This window comes from Pocillopora verrucosa, chromosome 6 (assembly GCF_036669915.1).
Source record: "Pocillopora verrucosa isolate sample1 chromosome 6, ASM3666991v2, whole genome shotgun sequence".
NCBI classification, from domain to species: domain Eukaryota; kingdom Metazoa; phylum Cnidaria; class Anthozoa; order Scleractinia; family Pocilloporidae; genus Pocillopora; species Pocillopora verrucosa.
Genome location: NC_089317.1, coordinates 22,426,334 through 22,450,362, shown reverse-complemented (window position 1 = coordinate 22,450,362; position 24,029 = coordinate 22,426,334). Strand labels below are relative to the sequence as shown.

Below are 24,029 nucleotides of genomic sequence, written 5' to 3'. Positions count from 1 at the left end.
AAACTCATTTACGCATAGTCTGATCCGACAAAATTTAATTCTTGCGACAGCTTTTAGACTTGATTCATTTTCGTGCGTGGTCATCCAGCAAAGTGAACGATGAAGTCTCTAAACCACCTCACAAGGAACGTGCGTCGAGGCGAACCGGACGTTTGGGGAATACCCATGAGGCCTGGTCACTCAATCAGCTTGCGCGATGTAGATTTCTCTCACGATAGGGCTTCTGCCCAGATTTTTTTCGATTTTGATTGGACTTCTCTTTACATTCTGACACCCTGAATCAGCGCTAGTGGTGGAAAAGATGCAAAATAGACGCCAATTTTGTCAAAAAAATATTTGTTTATTCTGTTTTGACCCATAATTGTGTGCGGTCGTGGCAGCACGTGTGAGACGCATACTCATGCGCACAAAGAGGAAACATGGCGCGAATGAAATATCCTGGAACTAAGAAGGCCCGATGTGCTCCTGAGAAAAAGGAGAATTTTACCATGTCCAGACTGATTAAACAAGAGCAGCTTGGAGAAAAGCTTAAGAGCTCAGTCAAGAAACCAGTTTGTATCAGCCTTCGAAAATACCGTGAAATCTTCGGAGATTCCGATGAAGAGGTGCTTCATCAATTTTCCAATGAATGCTTATTTCATAGTTTTGTTTATGAGGCCTGTTCTCTTCTTTGGAAAAGCAAGCTTGATTGTTTTGTAAACTTCTGATTTTTTATTTTGATTATAGGAAGAAGAATTTTATGGTTTTCGTTCTGAGGATTTGGGTTTGAAAGCTTATCGCTCTTTCTCTGTCAAAGATTATTTGGATGGCAGCGAAAGAGTTAGTTATCGTAAAGATGGCGCCAGAGACCGGCCATCAAGACATTCAAGTGGTAATGTGCCTAAAACACTCACAACTGAATCCCTTCAGCGTAAGAACAACGCGATTGAAGCAGATAATAAACCTTCCGCAGCATCAACGAGCCAAAATGTGTACGCGAAGCAGTACAGAAAGAGAGATTCGTACGAAAGAAGATTCGCGCGACCCTCCAAAGAATTCGACAAGGCTTGTCTGTCACCAAACGTGAAATCAACAACACAAGTCAGAGCGAATTTTGTACCGCGGGTCCAGAAACCTTCAATGGGTGAAGGAATCAAGCGCCATATATCGCCTAACACACATAATATCAATTTCCATTTAAAGAAAAAGGCTGTGCCTCTGGCGAAACAATTGGTTGCAAAAGCGAAGGAGGGCCAGAGAATTCGGAAGCAAAGAAAGTTTGATGAAGTAAACAAAGAGGGCCAACCATTACGATCGCGGTCTGGCCGTGTAGTGAAAAGTAAAAAGTTAGACTATGACGATGTCACATCGCCGAAATTTAAAATCAGCGGAGATGAAAGGAGCACAACTGGATCGTCAAACTATGTTAATCGAGTCGCTCAGAAAAGACGCTTGGAAGGTGGCGAAGTTCCTCCGAACAAAGCTTTTCGAACTGCGAAGGTGAAACTGGAAAAAGTGGAGTTACCAGGTGATCAACGAGTCTACGTGAATAATCCAGGTATCTGAAATTTTTTGAGGCAGTGCTAGAAAATATTTCTTTGTTTATTTTAGTTAAGTAGTTTTATTCTTAATCATGATGAGTTTGGTTTTTTTGTTTTTTTGAAGATCAGAGGAACCTATATGCATGTTTAGCATTAAAGAAACAAAATAAGTGATTTAAGATAATGACTTACAATCCCCAAAAGAGTCATCAAAATTAAATCATGTTACTCCTTGCCATATCAATGGGTTATACAGCAAGATTAAATATGCAATATAAAAAAAAGAGCCAGAATGAAGACTAGATTTTTTTAAAATTATGGTGGTGATGTGCATGAAATTCTCACAACCTGTATGAAATAAGTAAAGGGAAATATAGACATGGTTTAATGCTACTCTGGTTTAAAGATTTAATGAATGTGACCAAGAAGTTACAATTCATAGACCCAATGTTTCAACACTCCTGTCTTGTGCCTTCATCAGAGGTGATCTAAACGCTGCAACAAGAGGTCCTTTCATACACTCACTAATTAGCTGCCCTTTTTTTCTGATGAGGTGTAAATAGGCGTCAGGAAGCAGGCGGCCATCATCACGATTTAAAGGAGCGCGGGTGGAGTCGATATGCTAGGCTTCCAAACAAAGGCGCTGGTTAGGCGTGTGTGCTCCAATAAAGCTGAATTTTCTTTTTTGCCAAAAAGGACTGCTTTTTCATGTTCTAATGTGTACCAAACTGACATTTGGTCTCTCTGATATACTTGTTAACACAGTCATTGCACGAAATAGAATCAATAGCGCCAGTTAGTTGTTCTTTCGTGACAGGATCCTTAGGATTGCAAAAAATTATTTATACCTACTAGGTCATCAATAACTCTTCTGAAAATGAGAACTTGTTTTAAATTTGCTGAAAGATCAGGAAATTCAAACCAAACATCTCTGTAATCAAAGAAAGTGTGTAATTTTTTTTTTTTAAACTTTCGGCATACTACTCCAATCCTATGATAATATCCTCTGTTCAATCACATGGATTGCAATACCCCTTGAATGGTCAGCTATGTGAAGTAATAAGCTTAAGAGCTAAATTATGTTGCTTCTTTATTATGTACTCATCAAATATCTGGTTCCTTTTTTGTCGAGGATAACCATGAATAGATTTTAAGACAAAATATTGAATTTCTGTTCTCTAGTCCCTCAAGATTTTAGCCTTTCAGATCAATAAGACATGTTTAATTTTGAAAACACCTCTTGAAAGAAAAGTTGTCCTAAAGTTGCTTTTATTATGGGGAATGACCCTTGGAAAGGAAAATAATAAAATTAAAAGTATAGAAAGGTGTTTTTAGTAACGTTTACCTAGAGCTTAAAAAGTATGTCATAAGGAGATTTTGCATAGTAAAAACAAATGAAAAAAATGCATAAGCTGCTCATTCATTTTGTGATTAATCGTAACTCATGATGTTTTTAACCCTTTAACTCCCATGAGTGACCAAGACAGAATTTCTCCTTACAATATCAATACAATATTAACCAGATATATAATGAGAATAAAGAAAAATATCAATTTGGGGATAATTAGTTGATCCAATATTTAATTCTCTAAACTAAGATTATAAGAATTTTATGGTTGACAGTAAGAACAATGAAAAATTTGATCTGAGAGTTAAAGGGTTAGAGATCTTTATGCAATTACGAAAAAATCACAAGATCACTCTTACCTTTGTTTTCATGTTGATCCAATTTGCTGTGTTCTTTATTAGCCTTATTTCAGGTCTGGGTAAATAATTTTCTACCAAAGGAGAAACGACATAAAGTTAATTTTATTTCCAGAAGGAATTAGTTTAGTTATCATTGCCCTCCAGTTAAGCTACATTTTTAAGAATATGACAGGGGTCTATAAAACTATAGCTTGTAAAATGAACCTTAACAAATATAAATTTGTTCTTTACAGATTCACCCACTGGATTTGAAATCCAGACATTGAGTTCTGCTGACTTTCAGGTATGTCAAGAAAAAACAGTTGCACAGCTGTTGGAATTAAGATTGTGGTATAATTATCAAAAATTATCAAAAAAGAAAATTATCTTAGATTTTCTTCAAAACAAAAAGGAAGCACTAAACAATGATGGGGTTGGTATGGGCAGTGGAAAACCTGGAAAGTTATGAAATTTTATAATTTCATTTTCCAGGCCTCGAAAGTCATGGAATTTAGGTTTGGCTTCTGAAAAATCATAGAAAGTCATGGAAAATAAGCAGGCTTTTAATGAGCACAAAGCAATGTAGATCCATACATATAAAGAGAACTTGGCTAACAATCAAGCTTCTTGAGCTGGTGATCATTACCTTAATTCTCGTGACCTTAACATTTGATTCAGGGATGACACTGTTGAGAGAAATTAGATCCTGATCTTAAGGAGTTAACCCTTTGACCCTTAAAAAGCTCTTGATTGTGTAGCAAATTCTCCTTGTTAGATCCCATAGGAAATGTATAGAGAACAGTATGGAGAATATGCATACTGATGTTGCAGTAAAGAGGGATAAGGGTTACCTAACTGTAGGAAGTATTTATATAGGGAAATGAATTTTTTTTTCTCCCATTCATACAATGCTCTTTGGTTTCTCAGGGCTCTAGATTTGGATTTACAGATGTGCCATCTCAAGGATCATTGCCAAATAATGCACCTCAGCATTCTTCTTACAGCAGGAAAGTTCGTATCAAAAATTCTGCAAGGATGAAAAATGTAAAGAATGCCAAAATTCATTATCAACCTGCTAAATTCCCAAATCAAGGTATACAGAGAGTGAAAACTATTAGAACTTCCAATTTATCACAGACTTTGAAATTGCAGAGACCTACCAAAGGTCAGTCGAGTAATAAAGAAACCTGTGGAAAGAGATCAGAGAGAATCAAAATTAAGAAACAGAATGATGAACTCTTTTCAGTGAAAAATGGTGAGGAAGAGATGGAAGATCAAGCTAGCAATGGATCTTCACATTCAGAGGTTTCATCCACACACAGCGATGTTTCAAGTAGGAAAACACCCGGCTCGGCTCACAAACATTTTTTTAAATCAAAACGATTGCAAGAGTTGCAGGAAAAGATTGAGAGTGAAACAAAAGAAGATACATTTATGAACATGGCAGAAGAGACTGCATGTAGGACAGTGGAAATACGGAGACATTCAAAAGAGCAAAATGAAGTTGGTGTAGAATCTGACGCAGAAAGAAAGAGTAGACCAAGATCAAGACACCCAAGTCAAGAAGAAAGCAGGAGTTCTGCGGATGAGGGACCAGCTTCTGAAAAATCAGTTCCAGCAAAGAAAAAACAACCAAGTGCAAAAAAGACACAATTATCAAGGCTACAAGCCTTGCGAGAGGATGGTGAATTACCTAGTTCAAGTGATGACGAGGAAAGTAGTAAGCCACTTTCACAGGTCAAAAAAGAGCTTAAGAAAGAGCAGAGAGAAGAAAACCAGGAAAGAATAGTAAAGAAAGTCATCAAAGTTGTTAGGAAAATAAGAACAAAGAGTGGAGAAACAAAAACAAAGGTTGTGAAAATAATTAAGAAAATTGGTGTTCGGAAAAAGGAGAGGGACACTAACATTCCATTGGTTCCAGGAAGAAGAAGGATTCGCTGTGGTCAATGTGTAGGATGCAAAGTCCTAGATGATTGTGGTGTATGTCGCTGGTGCATGTAAGTCTCAGAAATTGTCATGATGAAAGTCTTTCCTTGCACCTATTTCATTTTTAGAGAAAGATGTTTTTCATCTTGTCGTGATTGTGGGACGAGGAGAAAATTCTGAGTCCCCACGAGGAATTGAACCTCAGACCCTTTGGATTCTGCACTCTGATGCTCTAATATGGAATCGAAAAGGTCTGAGGTTTGATTCCTCATGGGGACTCTATGTCCCACACTCTTGACAAGACAAAAAACATCTTTCCTCTATTTCATTACCAAGCTCAAAACTTACCATCTCTCTTATTCAATTTCATTTTTCTTACAATTTCCTGTATTTCTCATCAGAGACAAGCCAAAGTTTGGGGGACCGGGTACTAGCAAACAGTCTTGTGTGTAAGTATATGTTTACTTTTGCTGTACATGAGTCATTGATTATTTCAAGTGTTTGACTTAATATTACTTGCTAAAATAATCATTTAAAAAAACTGATGGAGTCAGTCCAAATTGCACATGTAGGTATGAATATCTTATTCAATGTTTTGGTGTGTAGTATTGCTAAGGATTTTTGTGAGTTGTGTCGTATTTTGACAAGCCTTCAAGATGAGTCGAAATACAAACAATGCATATAGAAACACTAAGTGATACTACACACCAAAATGTCCAATAAGTTATCTATTATTCAACTCCTTTTTTTTGGTACTAAGTGTCTATGCTCGTTTCTCATAAGGCTGGAAAAGTAAAGCAGGTAGAAAAGTATAGCATATGCAGCTGACTGGTTAAACAGGTTTTTTTTACATTACAAAATAATCAACTGTACAATTTTGCAAGATATCTGTACTCTATTCAGGCATTTTTGTACTCTACTTTGTGCAGTTAGATAATAAAAATAGGTTGGTATAGAGAGTATCGATGTTGGCTATGGTAAATTTATTGACTTATTAGATACCTATTAAAAATTTTGATATAAAAAGTGATACTGGAAGAAATTGAAGAGTGTAAATATGTACTAGGTAAGTAGCTGTCATTGTGAGTGAATTTCTAAGCAATTGTTTTGAGTCAAGTGTTTAAAACTAATTGAAGCATTTTCTACTGAATTTCAGGAAACGCAAGTGCGTTGATCCTCAGCCTCCAAAACCCAAAGGTGTACCTTACAGGAGACTAGTTAAAGGTACATAATTGTATGTCAGACAACAGAACATTATCTGTGTAAAGTTCTATTATCATTGGGTCAGATTAAAAACTTTCTTTTCGCATGTACATGTATTAAATAAAGTTTAGTGGTTTACTAATACCTTTAATAACTATTGGTATTTCAGTTGAGCCAAATTGATTAAGTTTGAATATTCTCATCACCTGTTTACTGAATAATATATGGATATTGTAGGGAGAAGTTTTATGTTAATCACTACTGGAAGTTAGAAGGTTAAATGTTTATTTTTGTGATCAGTGTAAAGGGATCACATACTCAAAATGCACTAAGTTTCTTTTTCCAATTTTTGTCTGCACACCACAGTTTTAGCTAGGAGCCCTGGAAATGTCTTCAGTTTGTGTAGTTCTTTAAAGTAATATTTTTATAATCTTACATGCAGATTCTAATGCAACAGTGAAAAAGAGAGCACCCTCAAAGAATGACACTGCCCTCAAAGTCAGGGGCTCCAAGAAAGGTCAAAACCAGATGTCATATTCAACTGCAAAGAAGCCTGTGGCATCAGTTAAACCACCACCCTGTGGCAAGAGACAAGCAGTAATGGCTGATATTCCTTTGGTAAAACTACCTTGGAGTGTAAGTACACAATCACTTCAAACTGTAGTTACTGGAAATCTTGAGTCTTATGTCAATCTCGAGATCTAAGTTGTGAATGGAACTCACCTTTTATCATTGTCTCATTCTCACAAAAACACAAATAACCTCCTTTTTATTCCACTGCTGAGCTCAAAACTTACACTTGCAACAGTAGTGATCCTAGCACTATGCTGGATGTGTGTCATATATGAAGGTAGTAATAGCCTACACTGTAACTCGCCTAATGGCAAGGTCTTAGGCCTGATTCCTAATGGGAATTCAGATTTTCTTTTGTCTTGTGCTCCTGAAAAGACAAATTATATTTTTCTTTAATCTTGAGACTTGTTCATGAAACAAATTTTAATTTTGTTTTTTTTTATATTGAAGCACTTTTCATCAATATTCCTAAGAGTCAATTCAAGTTTCTTCACCATCAGTTTTTGTGATGTAAAGAAAAGTTCTGTCAAGTGTTGAACTGTCTGTGAACTCAAAATTGTCTGGAGCTGTGTGTATGTTGTTGATAAAACCAGAACATCTCCTGGGTTCTCCCCCCCCCCCTCCCCCAACATTCTATGCAGATTAATATATGTGTACGAGTAAACTGAATGGAAGTTAGGTCCCTTACTTGATTAAATATTATTGGGTGTAATGTTTCCATACATGTAGGACAACAGCACAGAGGAAGAAATTTGGAAGGAAGGCTTTGCAGTTTGTTTTACAGCTGGTGTTCCAAGTATTGTCAAAGAACTCTGTTTTCTCTGTGGTAGCAAGGGCAGTGAAAAGGTTGGATTTCAAGTTCCCTTTTTACACACAGCTTTGTTGTCATCTGAATTTTTCAAACATGAATTGTTGATTGTTCATAAAAATAGATTTTCTTATCAGTAGTCTTCAAAATAATTCTTTTAACCAGTAATGATTTTTTTCATTAATAACACTTCCTTTTTAAGGGTACTGTATTTTCTTTGATTGCAGTATGCCTGTGGCAATCATTTCTTCTAAATTTCTTAACAAGGACCAACTAACTTATGGAGTTACTTGTTGGGAGTGATGTAAATTTTAGGGGATTCTTGGTTCTCATAAAGGAATCTGCTGAAAATTATACATAAAAAAAGGAAAAAATGTTTTGCAATGGAGGTAACATATAAATAAAGAAATGACTACCACAGGCATAGTGCAATCAAAGAAAATACAGTTATCTTATAAAAGAAGTGTTGTTGATGAAAACATTATATAACGTTGCTAGTAAATTTGTCTAATAGTAGTAGTAGTACTTTAATTTTTACCTCTATTAAACGGTCACCTTTGTTATCCTTTAACTCCCAAGATCTTATTAGTAATTCTCCTTACTGTCTCTCATATAAATCTTGTGATGTTAGTTCAGAGCATTGGGTTTTGGATCAACTAATAATCCCCTAGTTTATATTTTTCTTTGTTCTCATTACCTGTCTGCTTGATGTTGTATTGATATTGTAAGGAGAAATTCTGTCTTGGTCACGCATGGGAGTTAAAGGGCTAGGCAGTTGTGGTCACCCTTTACTGGGTTCAGACAGCCTGTTTGTATTGTCTTCTGCCTGTATTTAACAGTCACTTCAAGATAAACCACTCAAATTTAACTAAGAATAATGTTTTAAGCAAAATTTAATCCATGTTTATCTCCTGAAATCAATGTTAGTGGTATTTTTGACAAACTTTTTGTGTAGTAAGTGGTCAGTTATGACATAAAATGATGTTTTTTATTGTTTCTATATAAAACCCCTATTCCTTAGAACCTGTAAAATACCAATTTTTACCTTTTTTTTCAATACCCCTATTCTATGATACCTATATTAAGCAGTCACTCTGCCATTCCTGGGGATGACAGCCTAATACAGGTTCAACTGCAGTATCCTGAAGGCACAGGTTCAAACTCCATAAGAGCTTGGATTTTTTGGGCTTCTTTTACTGCAATTTCTTCTATTGCAACTCACCTGCAGAGCTTTCACTGTTATTGTCTATTTCCCTAGATGTTCTACTGCAGAGTTTGTTCTGAGCCTTTCCATGGATTCTGTCTTGATGAAGAACCAATTGATGAGACAACATGGTGTTGTGACAACTGCAGCAGTTGTAGTGTTTGTGGATATCAAGACAAGGTGACTATAAAATGAACTGATTCTCCCTATGTACTGTTATGTATGTATATTTATTTGTATGTTAATACAAAGAATTTGATTTTGAATCAAGACAATATCTGATAGTTGATCAGTTATTGTAGTCTCCACAGTAGTCTCTGAGGTGATGTGTTGATGTTTGCTAGGAGAATTATAGCACTGATTGCAAGAGGGGTTTTGATCAGTGAACAAGGGCTCAACCTGGTATATGTAGATCAAAATTCTTGGATGGGTTTGATAACTGGCCTTAAACAAAAAATCAGCTTTCATATATTTTTTAATGATTACCTTGCATTTAATCATTTTTAGAGTCTCTATCATTTTTTTTTTTTTTGGTTAAATCACTTTTTGATGTTTTGCTTCAGCTCCTGATGTGCGACCGTTGTCAGCGTGGATATCATGTTGAATGCTTAGGTCCATTTTATCCCACAGAGCCAGAAGGAGATGATGATGTTTGGGTGAGTAAAATTTAAGTTACTGGAATCATCAATTGGACTTAGATGGAATGTACTGTCATGATTTTATGGTGTAGTCTGATCATGGGGATGAAAGTAGTCTTGTTAAGGACTTTTGTGTGTAGTACTGACAAGCGCCTTGACAACCTTAACGGAAGTCATTATCAGAGTCAACCCTTTGTGGACTCTGATTAGGATTCCCATCAAGACTGTTGAACATTTCTGCTCAGAAATACTCTCGCATGGACAATCAGACTACATGATTAAATGCTACTCACAGGGTCAAACCATCTTCTGTATTGCTGTCAAGATCACAGAATATCTTTTTTACAACTTTTTTGTGGTGTGTTCTTAAAAGTGGTTCTAGATATAAATGCGTAGCTTAGAATGTAAAAAAGGAGAACTTTACTATATCGTTTCTTCTTGATGTTGATGATGACTTCCAGTTCAGGTTGACAAAATGTGAGTCTCTGACAACACCCCTTTTCAGGATCACCCTCACTTGTATGATCACAGAGTAATGTCATCAATTTTGCTTGATTTGTTTTCAGGTGTGTGGTCGGTGTGTACAGTGCAAAAATTGTGGGAGAAGAACTGCTGGAGATGTAAGTTTCTAATTTTATTTTAAATTGAAATCCAGCTCTCTACATTTAAGTTTCACCTTCAAGTATAGTAATCCAGACATATTAAGCCAGTGTACAATAAAGCATTGTAGTCATCTGAAATTGCTACTTATTGAAAACTGACAATTGCTTTTCTTGTAGAATCCTGAAGCTATGTGGATGCTTGAATTCACACACTGTCAAGAATGTGGCAAGCAGAGACAACAGAATAACTTTTGTCCCCTCTGTGATAAATGCTACTCTGATGATGACTTTGAATCTAAAATGGTTCACTGTGTCAAGTGTGATCACTGGGTGCATGCAGAATGTCAAGGAATCACAGTTGATCAGTATGAGTGTCTGACAGACTTACCAGAGGAAGTGCAGTTCATTTGTAGGCGCTGTTACGAAGATCAGGTATCTTCTCCCTGGTATAAAGAATTGATGGAGGAAATGGAGGCAGGATATGAGAGGGTAATTATAATCTGTAGATGAGTTTTTATCATAATATGGTACAACTGTAGAAGATAGCCATTGTGGCCCAACATCAAACTTTGTGGACTCTGCATTTGAAGGTGCAGATTCTAGCCCTGGTGGGGTCACTTTCAACTCTGCCCTACCCTCCCTCCCACTCTTCCCCCCCCCCACAATAATAAAGATTCTGAGTACTAGCAAATTGCTAAGGAAAAGTGACATTTTGTTTTGATCTACACAGATTGTGGAAGAAATCAAAAGTTGCAAGGCTTATGAACCATTCAAGTCTCATTTTGAACAGGTACAACAAGTACAGCAATGAAAATTTTGAGTGAATACTTGTAATTTTAGCTAACATAGTCCAGCAGGTTTGATTTCTTAACCTGACCTTCTGAGGATTAAGTCTGAGACCAGGTTCTTGTCCTCGCTCTGCACATTTTGTGCAGCCTCCCTCTTGCTGAATCATCCAATTTGTAGGCCTACCAATAAGATGATTTCATGCATAACAATGGCTCAATGGTTAATGTATCAGAGTTCATGTTGAAGCCTTATCCAGGCTCACTATGTTGTATACTTGGGCAGTTACTCTTTACTTTCATTGAGTTTTTCCTCCTCCTTCTTAATGCAACAGCTTGAAGCAGATAATGGATATCCAAAGGACTTTGAAGTAATTTCAGCAAAAGTGAAAGATAAGAAGTACACCAGTGTGGTGAGTGCCTGTTGAAAAATTGTGTTTATTTGAAAGACGACGGTTGAATTATGTTTGAAGTTCCACCTATGATGAACTAGAAGGAAAAACCATGGTATTACATGTCAACAAGGGGCTGTATTACAATGTTTAGAGTCACTTTTACTACAAAGAAAGTCATTTGTGGAAGTCTCCTCTAAATGTGTGAAAACCTTGAATTGACAGTCTTCTGCAGAAACATCAGATGGATAAGAATGACAATCCTAACTGCTATTTTATGCAGAAGTTTTAACCCTTTACCCTAAGAGTGACTAGCTTCCAAGTTCTCCTTACAATATCACCCCTGAATCAGACATGAAAGCCACGAGCATAGAAGAAATGGTCACCAGTTAAAACAGCTTTTGATTGTTAACCAAATTCTCCTTGTCAGCACCTTAGGGAATGTATAGAGAACAGTGTGGAGAATATGCATACTGATGTTAGGGTGTATAGGGTTCATAGAAGGGAAGACAACACCCATGAAGAGTTAATAACTTTCTTCCTGTGTTCGTCTTTGACAGGAAAACTTTTGCGATGACATTACGAAAGTTCTGGACAGGGTTTATAGACTTGTGGAAACAGACTCTGTTTTGACCAGACATTGGTCCTCTCTTTACTATACTTTTTGCAAGGTTTGTTTATCATCAGTCTAGCGTTTATATGTATTGTAAAGTGGGTGGGACTGTGGGGGTATTTTAAGATTGTCCTGAAGGAAAAGCGGGTGTATTTTCCACCCAATCATGATAGAGCAAGGGTGTAGCTTTGGGGGGGGGGGGGGGGGTGTGTGTCCTGGGGTACCCGTGATTCTTTTCTTTCTTTCCCCCCCCCCCCCCACGTCACAATAAATTAAACACGGCATTCAGGTCGAAATGGCAATCTGTTAGGAATAGCAGCATTTCAAATTAAAAAATATATTTAGGTATCAATGTTTTGTGACTTACAACCTGTTTTGCAATTCTAATATTTCTTTGCTGCTCTCAGTCGTTTTAAAAGGTATAAAGTCGCCCACGGGCTTACATTGGAGAGGAGGCATCGTACATTTTGATACTTAGAATGGGTTTGTGGAGTAGGACTTGGGCATATAGCTGCAAACCTTACAGAATCAAAACACCATTTTCTTTTCATTTTGTAGGAACTAGTGGCAATGTTTCCGTGGCACAAGCTTAAAAGTACAGTGAATTCCGAGGGACATGAGGAGATCGCACAACCACGCCTTAAAAAGTAAGCTTTTAAAATAACGCATTTTTTCAAGGGAACTTAATGGTTAATTCTGATGGCTAAAACAATAGTATGTTCATAAGGCAAGCGGCCCATCGCACCGCAGCTTTTCTCGGTTTCAGGAGCACGAAGAGACCCCCCCTGCCTGGATAGAATGGTAGTTTTGGGCAGGGTGACCCCCTTCCAATGTTTCATTACTGTCCCTCGACTGCATTGCTGGGATTCCTTGGGTTACCTTTCGATATGTTTAATCATTAGTCTAGAAATTCCACGTCACTTTTTCAACCAATCAAATTTTGAAATATAAAGCTGAAACCACTTGCCACTGGGTCACGTGTCGTTAGTTTGAGCTGTCGTTTACTTTTTCTGATATTTCCCGTTGTTCTGATTGGCCGATGAAAATTGCTTTGGGTTTGGTATGGCGACACTCGACAGTCCTAGTTAATCCCAACCTATCGTTTTACACCTTTATTGCAGTGGAATCATTGGAACTGCTATTCCTTACGAAGTCTGGGATCACTCATACGTTTCCTTGAAAAGCAACCAAGAAAAGTCTGATTCCACACTTGTTGGAAAATCTCAGCCTTCTTCTTCAGAGGCTCTACAGATGAACTCATCACAGAACGAAAATTGTAAGTCTTGAAAAAACTCATTGCTCTCTTAGGAGACTGGAAACAGTATATGCGGTTGAAAACTTTTAGATATTACTAACGTGCTGAATTGTGAACATTTATGCCATCTGTCGTAAACGAATTAGATGGGGGAATGCCGGTGAAACATTTATTGGATATTTCATTTTTATTTAGCCCTTAAATCATCAAAAGTGATGATAATTCAACACATTCTCACGATTTCAATGCGACATCGAACAAATCAAATCATGAAAGAACGGCTGTCTTTTTTATTTACAAGGTTTTATCATGATATAAAGAAACACCGATTTGTGAACTTATATACAAGAAAATTTGTGGCACCTAAAACAGAGAATTACCACAATTAGATCTCGAGGGTAGAAGAATCAGAGAGCAGGTATGACGTAATGGTTAGAGCGCTCGCCTCTCGCCGCTGTGGCCTGGGTTCGATTCCCATACACGGCGTCACATGTGCCATACCTTGCTTGAGTTTGAGTCGTTGGTTTTCTTCCCTACTCAGAGAGTTTTCCTCCTATTTCCCTCCAAAGAGTTTTCCTCCGGTTTCCCTCCCTCCACAAAAACCAACGTGCAAAATTCCAATTCGGCCTGAATACAGTGGACAAGAGGAGTCACCTCGTGGAATGTCCATTGCTTAATATCATCGTTGAAGATGGAGTTGTCTGAATTTGTCTGTCGTTAATTTGTAGGTGAAGTTGAAAAAATGGAACCAGACACGGAAAACGATCTGCAGGAAGAAAACGTCACGAACGAGGAGCCTATGGAAATTGATACCAATGACGATGAACAGCAACAAATAAAACAATTCCTGCAACTGAAACAACACCAACAACCACTGCAAGTAACTGACGTGGTAGGGTATAACTCATTGTATGGTTTTTGTGTAAGATGCTAGAATGGAGGTGTGGTGTCCAAGTGGTAAGCGCGCTGGAATTTGGCTTGAAAATTCCGGCGTCGAGCACCAGCCAGGTCATTGTGTTCAAGGATTCTTGGGAGGGGAACTTGACTCTTACAGTGCCCCACCCCCTGCCTCCTCCCAAGGGGTTTAACTGAATACTAGTGCTTTGTCAGGGAAGCCTGACGAAATGCTGGAGGAGTGGGAGGGGGAGTAGGGTGGGTGGGTGTAGGACTGGCGGGGGACTTGCATCCATCCATGGGGTAAGAAAGAACTTCTGAGCGCCTCATGCTGTAGAGACTATGTTAGCATCTAACAGTTCTACGACGTGCGATTCACCTTAGTATGCAGACTTAAATTTCATTAAGACCCGTTCCTCGGGATGGTTTAAGTTAACTTTGAAGGACTCGGCCCCGAAACCAAAGTGTTGGAGATAAAGGAAAATTCAACTTGCGTATGATAATTTTTTCAGGAGGATACCAGAAAGTGTCTTCTGTGTGGTTCGATGCGTGATGCCGAACCTTCCAAGGCAGGCCGGCTTCTCACTTGTGGTTTAGATGAATGGGTGCATGTCAATTGTGGTCTGTGGTCAGCGGAAGTATTTGAAGATGACGAGGGTCGCTTACAGAATGTTCAAGTGGCGATATCACGTGGAAAACAAATGGTATTTGCCGTGTTTTTTCATTCATTTGGTTTACACATTATCTTCTAAGTAATTGCAAATTTATCAAAGTGACGACTTAATGTTAACTGGTCAAGTGTGACTGAAGAAGTCGAATTAATTGAGGCCTGATAGAAATGGGATTTGTTGGAGCTTAACCGCTGAGTTTTGGTAGAAAATGTTTTCCTCCAGTGGTGGTTAAGTGAATTTAAAATAAATGAATTAACTTACTCCTACAAAGTGATTCCAGCATATTTGAGTTGATATTCAACTGTTGTGATTTTTACAAGGACTTTTTTTTTCCTTTTTCCTTTTTCCTTTTTCATTTACTATCGCGATTTTACAAACTTTGTCGATCACGTTCTTGTCGCATTCTCATCCCAAACAATCGATTTATCTTCCTATGTAGAAATGTGAACATTGTGGTGAGGTTGGAGCCACTGTGGGTTGTTGTGAACCTCGCTGTCCAATGAATTATCATTTTATGTGCGCACGAAATGCTAAAGCCGAGTTCCAAGACGACAAGAAGGTGTACTGTGCTCAACATTCCTTCAGGACCAAAAAGGAGGTTAGTTGTTTTGTTTACTTCCAAAGCACGTATCACTTAGCAGTAACAGCGTTAAACCGGTAAGGCATGCGCAAGGGGATCAATCTTGGCCGGTTGCACGCCAATTTCCCGCGCGGATTACTTTCGAATTTCATTTTATGGAGTAAACTGATGAATTATACCTTATTTTACTAAATGTGATAATAATTCCTGTTGTCAGTTGGTGATGGTAAATGACGACTTTTGTGTGGAACGACGAGTTTGTGTGGACATGGGCAAAATCCGAGCCACAAAGAAATTGTCCAGAGGGTTTGAACCTCACAACATCACCCTTGTACAAGGTAACGTGCTTACATAAAACGAGATTAAAATGTGGAATTACAAGATTTTGAAGATTCAATTAAAAGCCAGCTTAGGGAAATGAATGGTTTAAATTTTAGATTCTCAATACTTTTGATTTTCTTTTAGGATCTCTTACTCTGGAAGACATGGGCAAACTGAGTGAACATTCCGACACCAAACAAACGCTGTATCCCATTAATTTCAGGTACGTAGTATAATCTTATCACTGTACTGTAGCCTCCTTTACGCTCTCCTTCCAACTCAAGTTGTAAGTCAAGTATCACAATTTTACCGTAGCTTGAAGAGATTCGAATGGTTACATTCATGGGTTGCTTTTCCTTCGCAAACCTTCCCTTAGTTTTCTCTCATGGTTCGTCAATATCCAAACATACTCCAAGTTGGAGAGAAGCACTGTGAAATAGAAGTGTTTTGTTTCAGAGCACGACAAAATGACCCAAGCGGTCTTCAATTCAGGATCTTTCCATCTTGCATGGTTGCTGTAGATCAGGAAAAATAAATTTCTTCAAGGTCAGGGAAAAGTCCGGGAATTTCATTTTGAGTAAGGGAAAATTTACGTCCTAGAATAGAAGGGCATGGAAAAGTGAAATGTCAAATAAAATATGGAGTGGTTCAGCCTGTCGTGATGAAAGATGGTGACGCTTGCTGAAGACATCACTTTGTGGGTGGACAGGATGGCTGTGAGGGGAGGTTCAACTTTGGAGGTCATCACCAGGACTCGATTGTGAAATTGTTAATGCAATTGGTCAGGGAAATTTTTACGCTTGTTTTTGAAAAGTTAGTGAATTTCAAAAACGTATGACTTTGGCAATCATGTTTTGGGTCCATGTTTGTTTCTTTGTTTTTATATTGACTTTGCTTTTCATCTTTCACGTAGAATCAGTCGGTTGTACTGGAGTGTTAAGGATCCAACTAAAAGATGCCGTTATTACTGCACAACGAAAGAGAAAACACTTGAATCAATGCAAAGAAGGCAACAGGAAATTAAGGAGTCGATAGATCAGGAACACTTACACAAAGTTATTTCTCACGAAGAATTAAACAAGAAAGACAAAACGCCAAAAATCACGTCTGCATCTCACGGAGATATCAAAAACTCAGCACAACCTCGACAAAATAACAAAACGACCGACTACTTAAATAGTTCTTATGGAAAGAAACTGAAAAGAATAGCACCTCATCCAGGACCCGGGATTGTGAATCACTCTGTTTTTCCGGGAGTTCTGTTTAATGAAACAACACACCTGTCCAAGCTAAGAAGAATTCTACCAGCTCCTCAAAAACCTTTGCCTTCTTCACCAACGAATTCTCCAAGGAAACTCCTCGAGCATTTAAATCGACAAACAAGCCATTTACCATCCATTCTTAATCCTGTTCGTGTGGAAAAATCTCCGTCACCCGTCTTACCAAGTGCTCCTGCGCAGAAAGCCGCGCCTCAGAGATGTAGAAAGACACCGCCAGCCGCGAAAAGGACGATGAGTTTTGAGGAGTCGATTCCTCAAACAGTCAGGCAGATAAACTGCGATCACGAAGTAGTAGCTAAGGCAGGAGATGAAGAGCTATTAAATTCGCCCATAAAAGAAATATCTCCCAAGTCTTGGTTAGTGAAGCTTCGAGAGAGAGAGAATGCTGCACAATCCGAGCAACCTCATGTGTCTTTTGAAATCACAAGTGATGAAGGAGTGAAGGTCGAGGCGAATACATGTGAAAGTATGTTTAGTTGTTGATATTTCTGTCAACATTGCTTGGCACTAGCGTACTTGATACTCCTCCTTTGGACAATAGAGTCTTACTTTGGACCCTTGTGTCCACAACCGTCTGATTTTGTGATACAAGTGTCTGATTTTGGACATTAATATCCGATTTTCGACACTAGTGTCCGATTCTAGACGACAGTGTCCGATTTTAGGCACTGGCGGCCGTTTTTAGACACCAATTTCCGATATTGAATAGTAGTGCTTGATTTCGGACACTGGTGTCCGTTAACCGGCCGTTATTTCGTGCCCTGTCAATCAATTTGAAAATAACGTTCCTTCTGATATTCACCATTTTTTTGATGAGCTTTTTCGTTTACTTTTGTTTTGTTTTGTTTTGTTTTGTTTCGTTTTGTTTTGTTTTGTTTTTTTTCATGTTTCTAGCTGCTTGGAAGCAAGTCTTTGAAAAGGTTCAGGAAGCCAGGATAGATCGTCGCATGAAACTGGTTCCGTTTGCAGGTTCTGTCAACCGCCCTTTTCATATTAATTATCATCTGTGCTGCCTGATTTTCGTTATCCTTTTTACGATCCTTTGTTTTTATGTAATAAACGAAGCAACTGATGTATTTGATTTGGTTCTTCAGGTGTAAATGGCAAAGCAATGTTTGGTGTTCGTCAGGTGAGTTGGTAACCCATACCTGAGAAAGTTTTGTTACATTTCATTTGTTCTTTTTTGCCTTTTTTCTACGGCTTCAGGATATTCCTCATTTTCGCAGGTACATGAGAGGTTCTTGCAAACTGTAACTCCATTTAGCCAATCAGAACGTAGAATTCCCTGGCTCACGTGCCAGGTGTCTTGCATACTGCTAGGATCAGCATTGTCTTAAATGTTGGGGGGGGGAAGAATGATGGTAAATCTTTAATTTTTTATCCTTAATCCCCTCAGGAATCTGTCGTGTCTATGTTAGAGCAGCTACCTGGAGCCCATCAACTGAAGCAATATTCCTTCAAATATAATCCACCATTTGACAATAGCAATTTGGAAGAAACACAGGTAAAATCTGCAAAGATGCATTAGGCTGCGTCCACACTAAGCGGAGAAATTTGAAAAGGCCACTTTATTGATACGGCTGGGTAATGCAATCCAGCTGTTCGGCGGTTTCATCGCTGGTGAATGGTGCATTTCAAACTGATCGGACGCGGTGTGAGCGCAAAATGTTTTCTGTGTGAACAAGCGTGAATGCAAAACGTTTGTTACGTTCGCTTCGTGAAAACACTTAGCTCAATTTATCTAACCTGTTGTGCATATGGCCTTAATGGAAGACCGTAATGGGAAGTCAATTACTGGTTCGATTTCAAGGCTAAATTTTTTAACGTATCGTAAGCTCAAGTAATGTTACAATCAAATACTTCAGAATGGTGCAAATGGATAAGTCTTGAGTACTTCAAAGGAAATTGCGATATTTCAAAGTCTGTTAAAACATGCGCACTTTCTTTTAACCCTTAAACTTCCAGAAGTGATTAATATATAACTGCTCCCTTTAAAATCCATACATTATCCAGTAAACAGGTAATGAGAATACACAAACTTATCAGGTTAAAGTGATTATCTTGATCAACACCAAGTTCTCGTAACCACTTTACGAGGAAATGTATAGTAGCTACAAAGGAGAATTAACAGTTAGATCTTGGGAGTTAAAGGGTTCACTAGAAGAAGATTTTTTCCCTTACCTCTTTAACTCAACTCTCCCACAGGCTTTGAAAGAGAATCCACACGGCTGTGCAAGAGCTGAAATGTTCCACAGGTTTGGAAACCTAAAAACTCTTTTTTTGGATAAATGGATAATTTATACTGTCAAGTCAAATGAGTTTATACTTGTTGAAAGCGACTCGTACATATCTGTAATATCGACATGCTAAGGACCTTTTACGTTCTGGTGATAGAGACAGCAGTAATCACTTTCATTGATTTTGTTTCTCCTTTTTTTTTAACAGAAACAAAAAGTACGATATGTTCGCGTTCCTAGCGTCGAGTCACCGCGTCGCTCCACAATTAGAAGAAAGCGCGGAGGAACAGGAGAGCGCTGAACAAGCGCGTGATGGACCTCTGTCCGTGAAGTACGTTAGAACTCTACGGACGCTAAAAATGCCTCTTTCTTGGGGATTTAAACTGAATCATCTCATACTAGGTTTTGTAACGAAAATTAGAAGAACTGAATTTGGACTTCTGTATACACCAGCACAGGCAGATGAGAGTATTGCTCGCTAGTTCCCATTGCGATGGTCACTTACTGGGCTTTCATATACAAAAGGGAAAGAAAGAACCACCTCGCATAGTGTAATGATCCTGGCAATGGGACCGAGTCCTTAAGTAAATTATTGATTTTATTATTAACTTACTTACATTTCATTTCAACTATTATTTTACAGGCGCCCGACATGTTTGGATCTACCAATGGCCATGAGGTACCGCCACCTTAAACAGTGTTCCTTTAACAAAGACGCTGTTGCTGTTTACAGGTACGTGTGCATCTCTTGAAAATTGTGATAGTGTCCTCTTCTAAGGTGTAGTCGAATGGTAGCTACCGCTGGCTGAGCTGCTCGACCACATGTGACTCAAAGTTTCTTTTTCAGAGCTGAATAGGTCTGCGCATGCGGTAGCCTTAAGCGCGGAAAACGGATGTGGAATCGTTTTCGTGTTTGAATTTCCATTCTGTTGCTTCGAGGCGTTGTTTCCCCTGCTGCATTTCTTTTACATAATATCCTCCAAAAACTTTGTAAACCCCCTAAATATTTTCAAACATTGATTTTTTTTTCCTTAAAAACATTGGAAATAGTGAAATGCCTTCAACGACAGCAAAATGCCTCCGTTTTGAATTCCAGCCCCTTTTCTTTTTTTCGCGAAGTTCGCTGAATTTTAAACCGCGTGCGTTTGAGCCCGCGTTATTGACTGCATACCTGTGACGTGGCATTTCGTTATTCAACTGTGCCGACTCTATTCGTATTTTTCGCTTTTAAGTTTTTTTTTCGCTTGAATCTAAGGTCCCCAATTCATGGTCGAGGATTATTCTGCACCCGTAATATCGCCGCTGGTGAAATGGTGATTGAGTATTCTGGAATGCTGGTTCGTTCTGTTCTCACTGACAAGAGAGAGAAGTATTACGAAAGCAAGGTAGGTAATCACATTTACCTGACTTCAGTTACGTTCTTAACATTACCATCTGCGCGGTTAGTTATAATTAACCATTTCACTCCCAGATCTTATGGCTAATCTTATCTTATGGGTAATTAATACTTACAGTCTGTCAACTTACTGTCTGTCAAACAATTCTTATGCTTTCAGTTCAGAGAAGTTGTTATTAGATCGACCAACCATCCCCTAATGAACATTTTCTTAATTCTCGTCACTGGACTACATTTTACAGTAATGATGTTGTAAGGAGATATTCTGTCTTGATCACTCTTGGGAGTTTAAGGTTTAAAGAGGAAGTATCCTAGGAACAGTGGTGATTATGATTTGATAATTTTGGTTAGAGACTGATTCCTTCTTAAGGATCTAAAGCTTTTTTCACCTCTATCTTTTCAGGGTATCGGGTGTTACATGTTTCGTGTCGACGGGACATATGTCGTTGACGCCACGATGTGCGGAAACGCAGCTCGTTTCATCAATCATTCTTGCGACGTAATATAATTCTCTGTTTTTACCATTTTCGTTCAAAGGGTTGTTTTAGGTGGTAAGGCAAAAGAGTGCCCAAGTTGAAAGACCTGTGAAATTTTGGCTTTAAGCACCCGGTTTGTTTAGTTTCGAGGGTGGGAGGGGGGAGGGGACTCTAAGCGGTGGGTGGGTGGGTGCAATAACTGGAGTTTCGCGGTACTCAGTACTGCCAATTACGCGTGTAGAATGTATCTTTTGCTTGCTCAGGAATGATGTAGAAACGCTTATTCAACCATATGTATGACCAGTTGCTTGACTCGATGTTGTAAAGGGTGAACAAGGATCTACTTCTCTAGTGTTATTTGAATTTTTAAGCCAAGCTACGTATAAATCACCGCGCTTTCTATCTCGCTCTCACTTTGAACGATAATATAAGAGAAAATACAATATAATGAACAAACTTTCCCCGATGTTTATTAAGTAATGTGTTTCCTTTACACTTTAGTCAAACTGCTTTTCTCGAGTCATCACTGTGGACGGTCAAAAGAAAATTATTATCTTTGCTTCCAGAAGGTATGTATAAAAAAAAAAGTTGTTTAGTCAGGTTGAATTTTTTTCCAAGGGTTATGTTATCGGTATTGTTGGCTGACACACGTTTAGTTTGTTATCGCTTTTCTTCTATCAGGCGGAGAAAGCTAAAATTAGTAAGAGGTCTGTTTACTTACGCTAAACCGCTTTGAAACAGTATCTTGTAATTGTATTTTGATTTGAAGAGCATATCTCGTCGTAAAATCCCAACTGAAGTAATTTTGACAGCCAGTGAGAGCGAAGTATGATAGCAAGTGAACTGCCGGAAGCGCGGGAAAACGCGAGTGACTAAGAAGCTGTTAATTTTTCTTCTGATTGGTTGAGATGGTGGCGTAAGTTTTCTAGGCCAATCACAGAGCAAAGTATAGCAAATCTAATGCAATCCTGGATTATTTTCAACATGCACTTAAATATTTCCAAGCTTACACTCCGACTCTGGATACATAGCCTCCCACCCACAAATTTTTCGAACATTACCACGTTAAGTCCTCTCGTCTGTACGCGACTAAATTTGATTATTCAATTTCTTCCTTTCAGTATTTCCAGAGGAGAAGAGTTGACTTATGACTACAAGTTTCCTATCGAAGACGAGAAGTTACCTTGTTTGTGCCACTCAAAACACTGTCGCAAATACCTCAATTAACTATCCTTTCCCTCCCCTGAAACTTTCCAAAGCTGGATCTTTTTTGTCAAATCGAATTTTATTTATGAACCAAGTGTACATAATAAGATGTAAAATATTTGTCTTTGCTCTGTAAAAGCTTATTTACAGCATCCCAGCTCTTTATGATATTTACTATATATTTGAGGGGGTTTTTCTCTCTAAGTGATATATCTTGTCTGCAATGGATTTGTAATAATTTGAGCGCAGTAATATATGACAAATCTGAGAGAAATGATGTCATGTTTCAGTGCAATAAATTATCAGTATTTACGGAAATAAATTTTTAAGTAAGATGCCTTGATACGATGTGAATGTCGTGAATTTCTGGCTGACGTTATGAGGGTGTGTAGTTGCACTGGTACGTCGTTGGGCCTAGCATTTCAGAGCCGTTTTAGCGCGCTTCGGCATGTTATGATGTCGACATAAAAGGAATGGGTTTCGGGGTAGGAAAAGAGTTAAAGGATTTTGGGGTGGGGCGAACTTGTTTTCCCTCAGTGGGCGAACTCGCAAGTGTGGCGAGCAAGTGGAGCAAGCTCACAATGGGGTGAAAGCTACATATGCACAGAAGACACGCTCATTCTGTATAAACCACTCGTTGATACAGATTCGAAAATTCGTTGTTCTTTCTTTCCAGAAATTTTCATAAGTGGTTTTTTTTTTCCTAACTCACCGTTTCAACCAGAGATTTCTGTCTGTTTGTTTGTTTTTTGGTTGGTTTGTCGAGGTAGACGGCATCCTGAGTCCCGAGAGCTCTATTTTTTCGTCTCCACCCACGCTTGATTACCTTGAAAAACATTAAAATGTTTAGTTAGGCCGATACTTTCAAGGTTTCCTTCGACCAAGCTGGTGAGCCAGTCTGGGACTGTAAACCCCATCTTGGCATCGGTCCGTAGTACCGCAAAGACCCAGAGGACAGGAATTTAGACACAGGATAGGAACAGATTTATTTTTTCTTTCTGTTCTGATTGGAGAACAAAGTTGTCTCCCGCCGGAGGTAAGTTTTCACAGTGCAAAGTTCTCAATAGCAAATTTCATCCGCACGCACTAACTCTGACTAAGTGTTAAATTCAAATTTTTCCGAAAGCGTGAATACGCGCCGACATAGATCACTGAATTACAAGGACCTTGCCAAACTGCGGCTTTTCCGCTCAAGTACAGCCCACGTATTATTTAGCGTTTATATATAGTCCATTAGGAAAACAAAGTGGGGGATTAAACTTGAAGACGCAAATACCTCTTCCTTTGTTGTCGTGATCAAGAAAAAAGGAACAACAAAGAAGACTACAGGGTAACCCGTAAAGAGAATTATCAATACCAAACAGGATGAAACAACCAAACAAAACAAAATAGACTGGCACATAACACAAAAAAACTTAATAAAGGGATGTACGGATAAGTCTCTCTTTGTCTCTCTGAAAAACTCCAAGGCACTGTCCCGAATTTTCACCTCCTGCTCTCACCATTCGCAGCACATCTCTACACCACAAACATGCCATTCAAAAATTCATTGTAGATAAATCACTTATATGAAGACATTTTCGAGTGTTTGAACGTGACCAAACAAGATCGGTCAGTATTTGATGATTGAACATCTCAAAAGAGAACTTAAGACAAGGAATTTCATTGATTGCTCTTCAAACATAGCCTGCGCAAACCTTGTGGGTTCATCAGTTTGTGACCTGTGTTTCCAACGAATAAATCGGCATGATTCTCTATATTTT

At 38.4% G+C, this 24,029-nt stretch overlaps 1 protein-coding gene across 1 annotated transcript; it reads left to right on the top strand.

The window, feature by feature from the left end:
• Window positions 1-424: 424 nt before the first annotated feature.
• LOC131783524 (histone-lysine N-methyltransferase 2B) lies at window positions 425-22,609 on the top strand. Its single transcript, XM_059100285.2, has 33 exons — window positions 425-605; window positions 727-1,537; window positions 3,461-3,510; window positions 4,134-5,203; window positions 5,534-5,581; window positions 6,289-6,356; window positions 6,778-6,971; window positions 7,638-7,754; window positions 8,975-9,100; window positions 9,484-9,576; window positions 10,125-10,178; window positions 10,338-10,649; window positions 10,891-10,950; window positions 11,281-11,358; window positions 11,898-12,008; window positions 12,509-12,597; window positions 13,072-13,226; window positions 13,934-14,097; window positions 14,612-14,803; window positions 15,210-15,368; window positions 15,568-15,688; window positions 15,816-15,894; window positions 16,585-17,417; window positions 17,846-17,920; window positions 18,046-18,080; window positions 18,348-18,455; window positions 19,157-19,206; window positions 19,397-19,519; window positions 19,832-19,921; window positions 20,444-20,573; window positions 20,988-21,083; window positions 21,562-21,629; window positions 22,182-22,609. The coding sequence occupies exons 1-33, from the start codon at window positions 429-431 to the stop codon at window positions 22,285-22,287; spliced, it is 6,042 nt and encodes a 2,013-aa protein (XP_058956268.2). The 5' UTR covers window positions 425-428; the 3' UTR covers window positions 22,288-22,609.
• The last annotated feature ends 1,420 nt before the right edge of the window (window positions 22,610-24,029 follow it).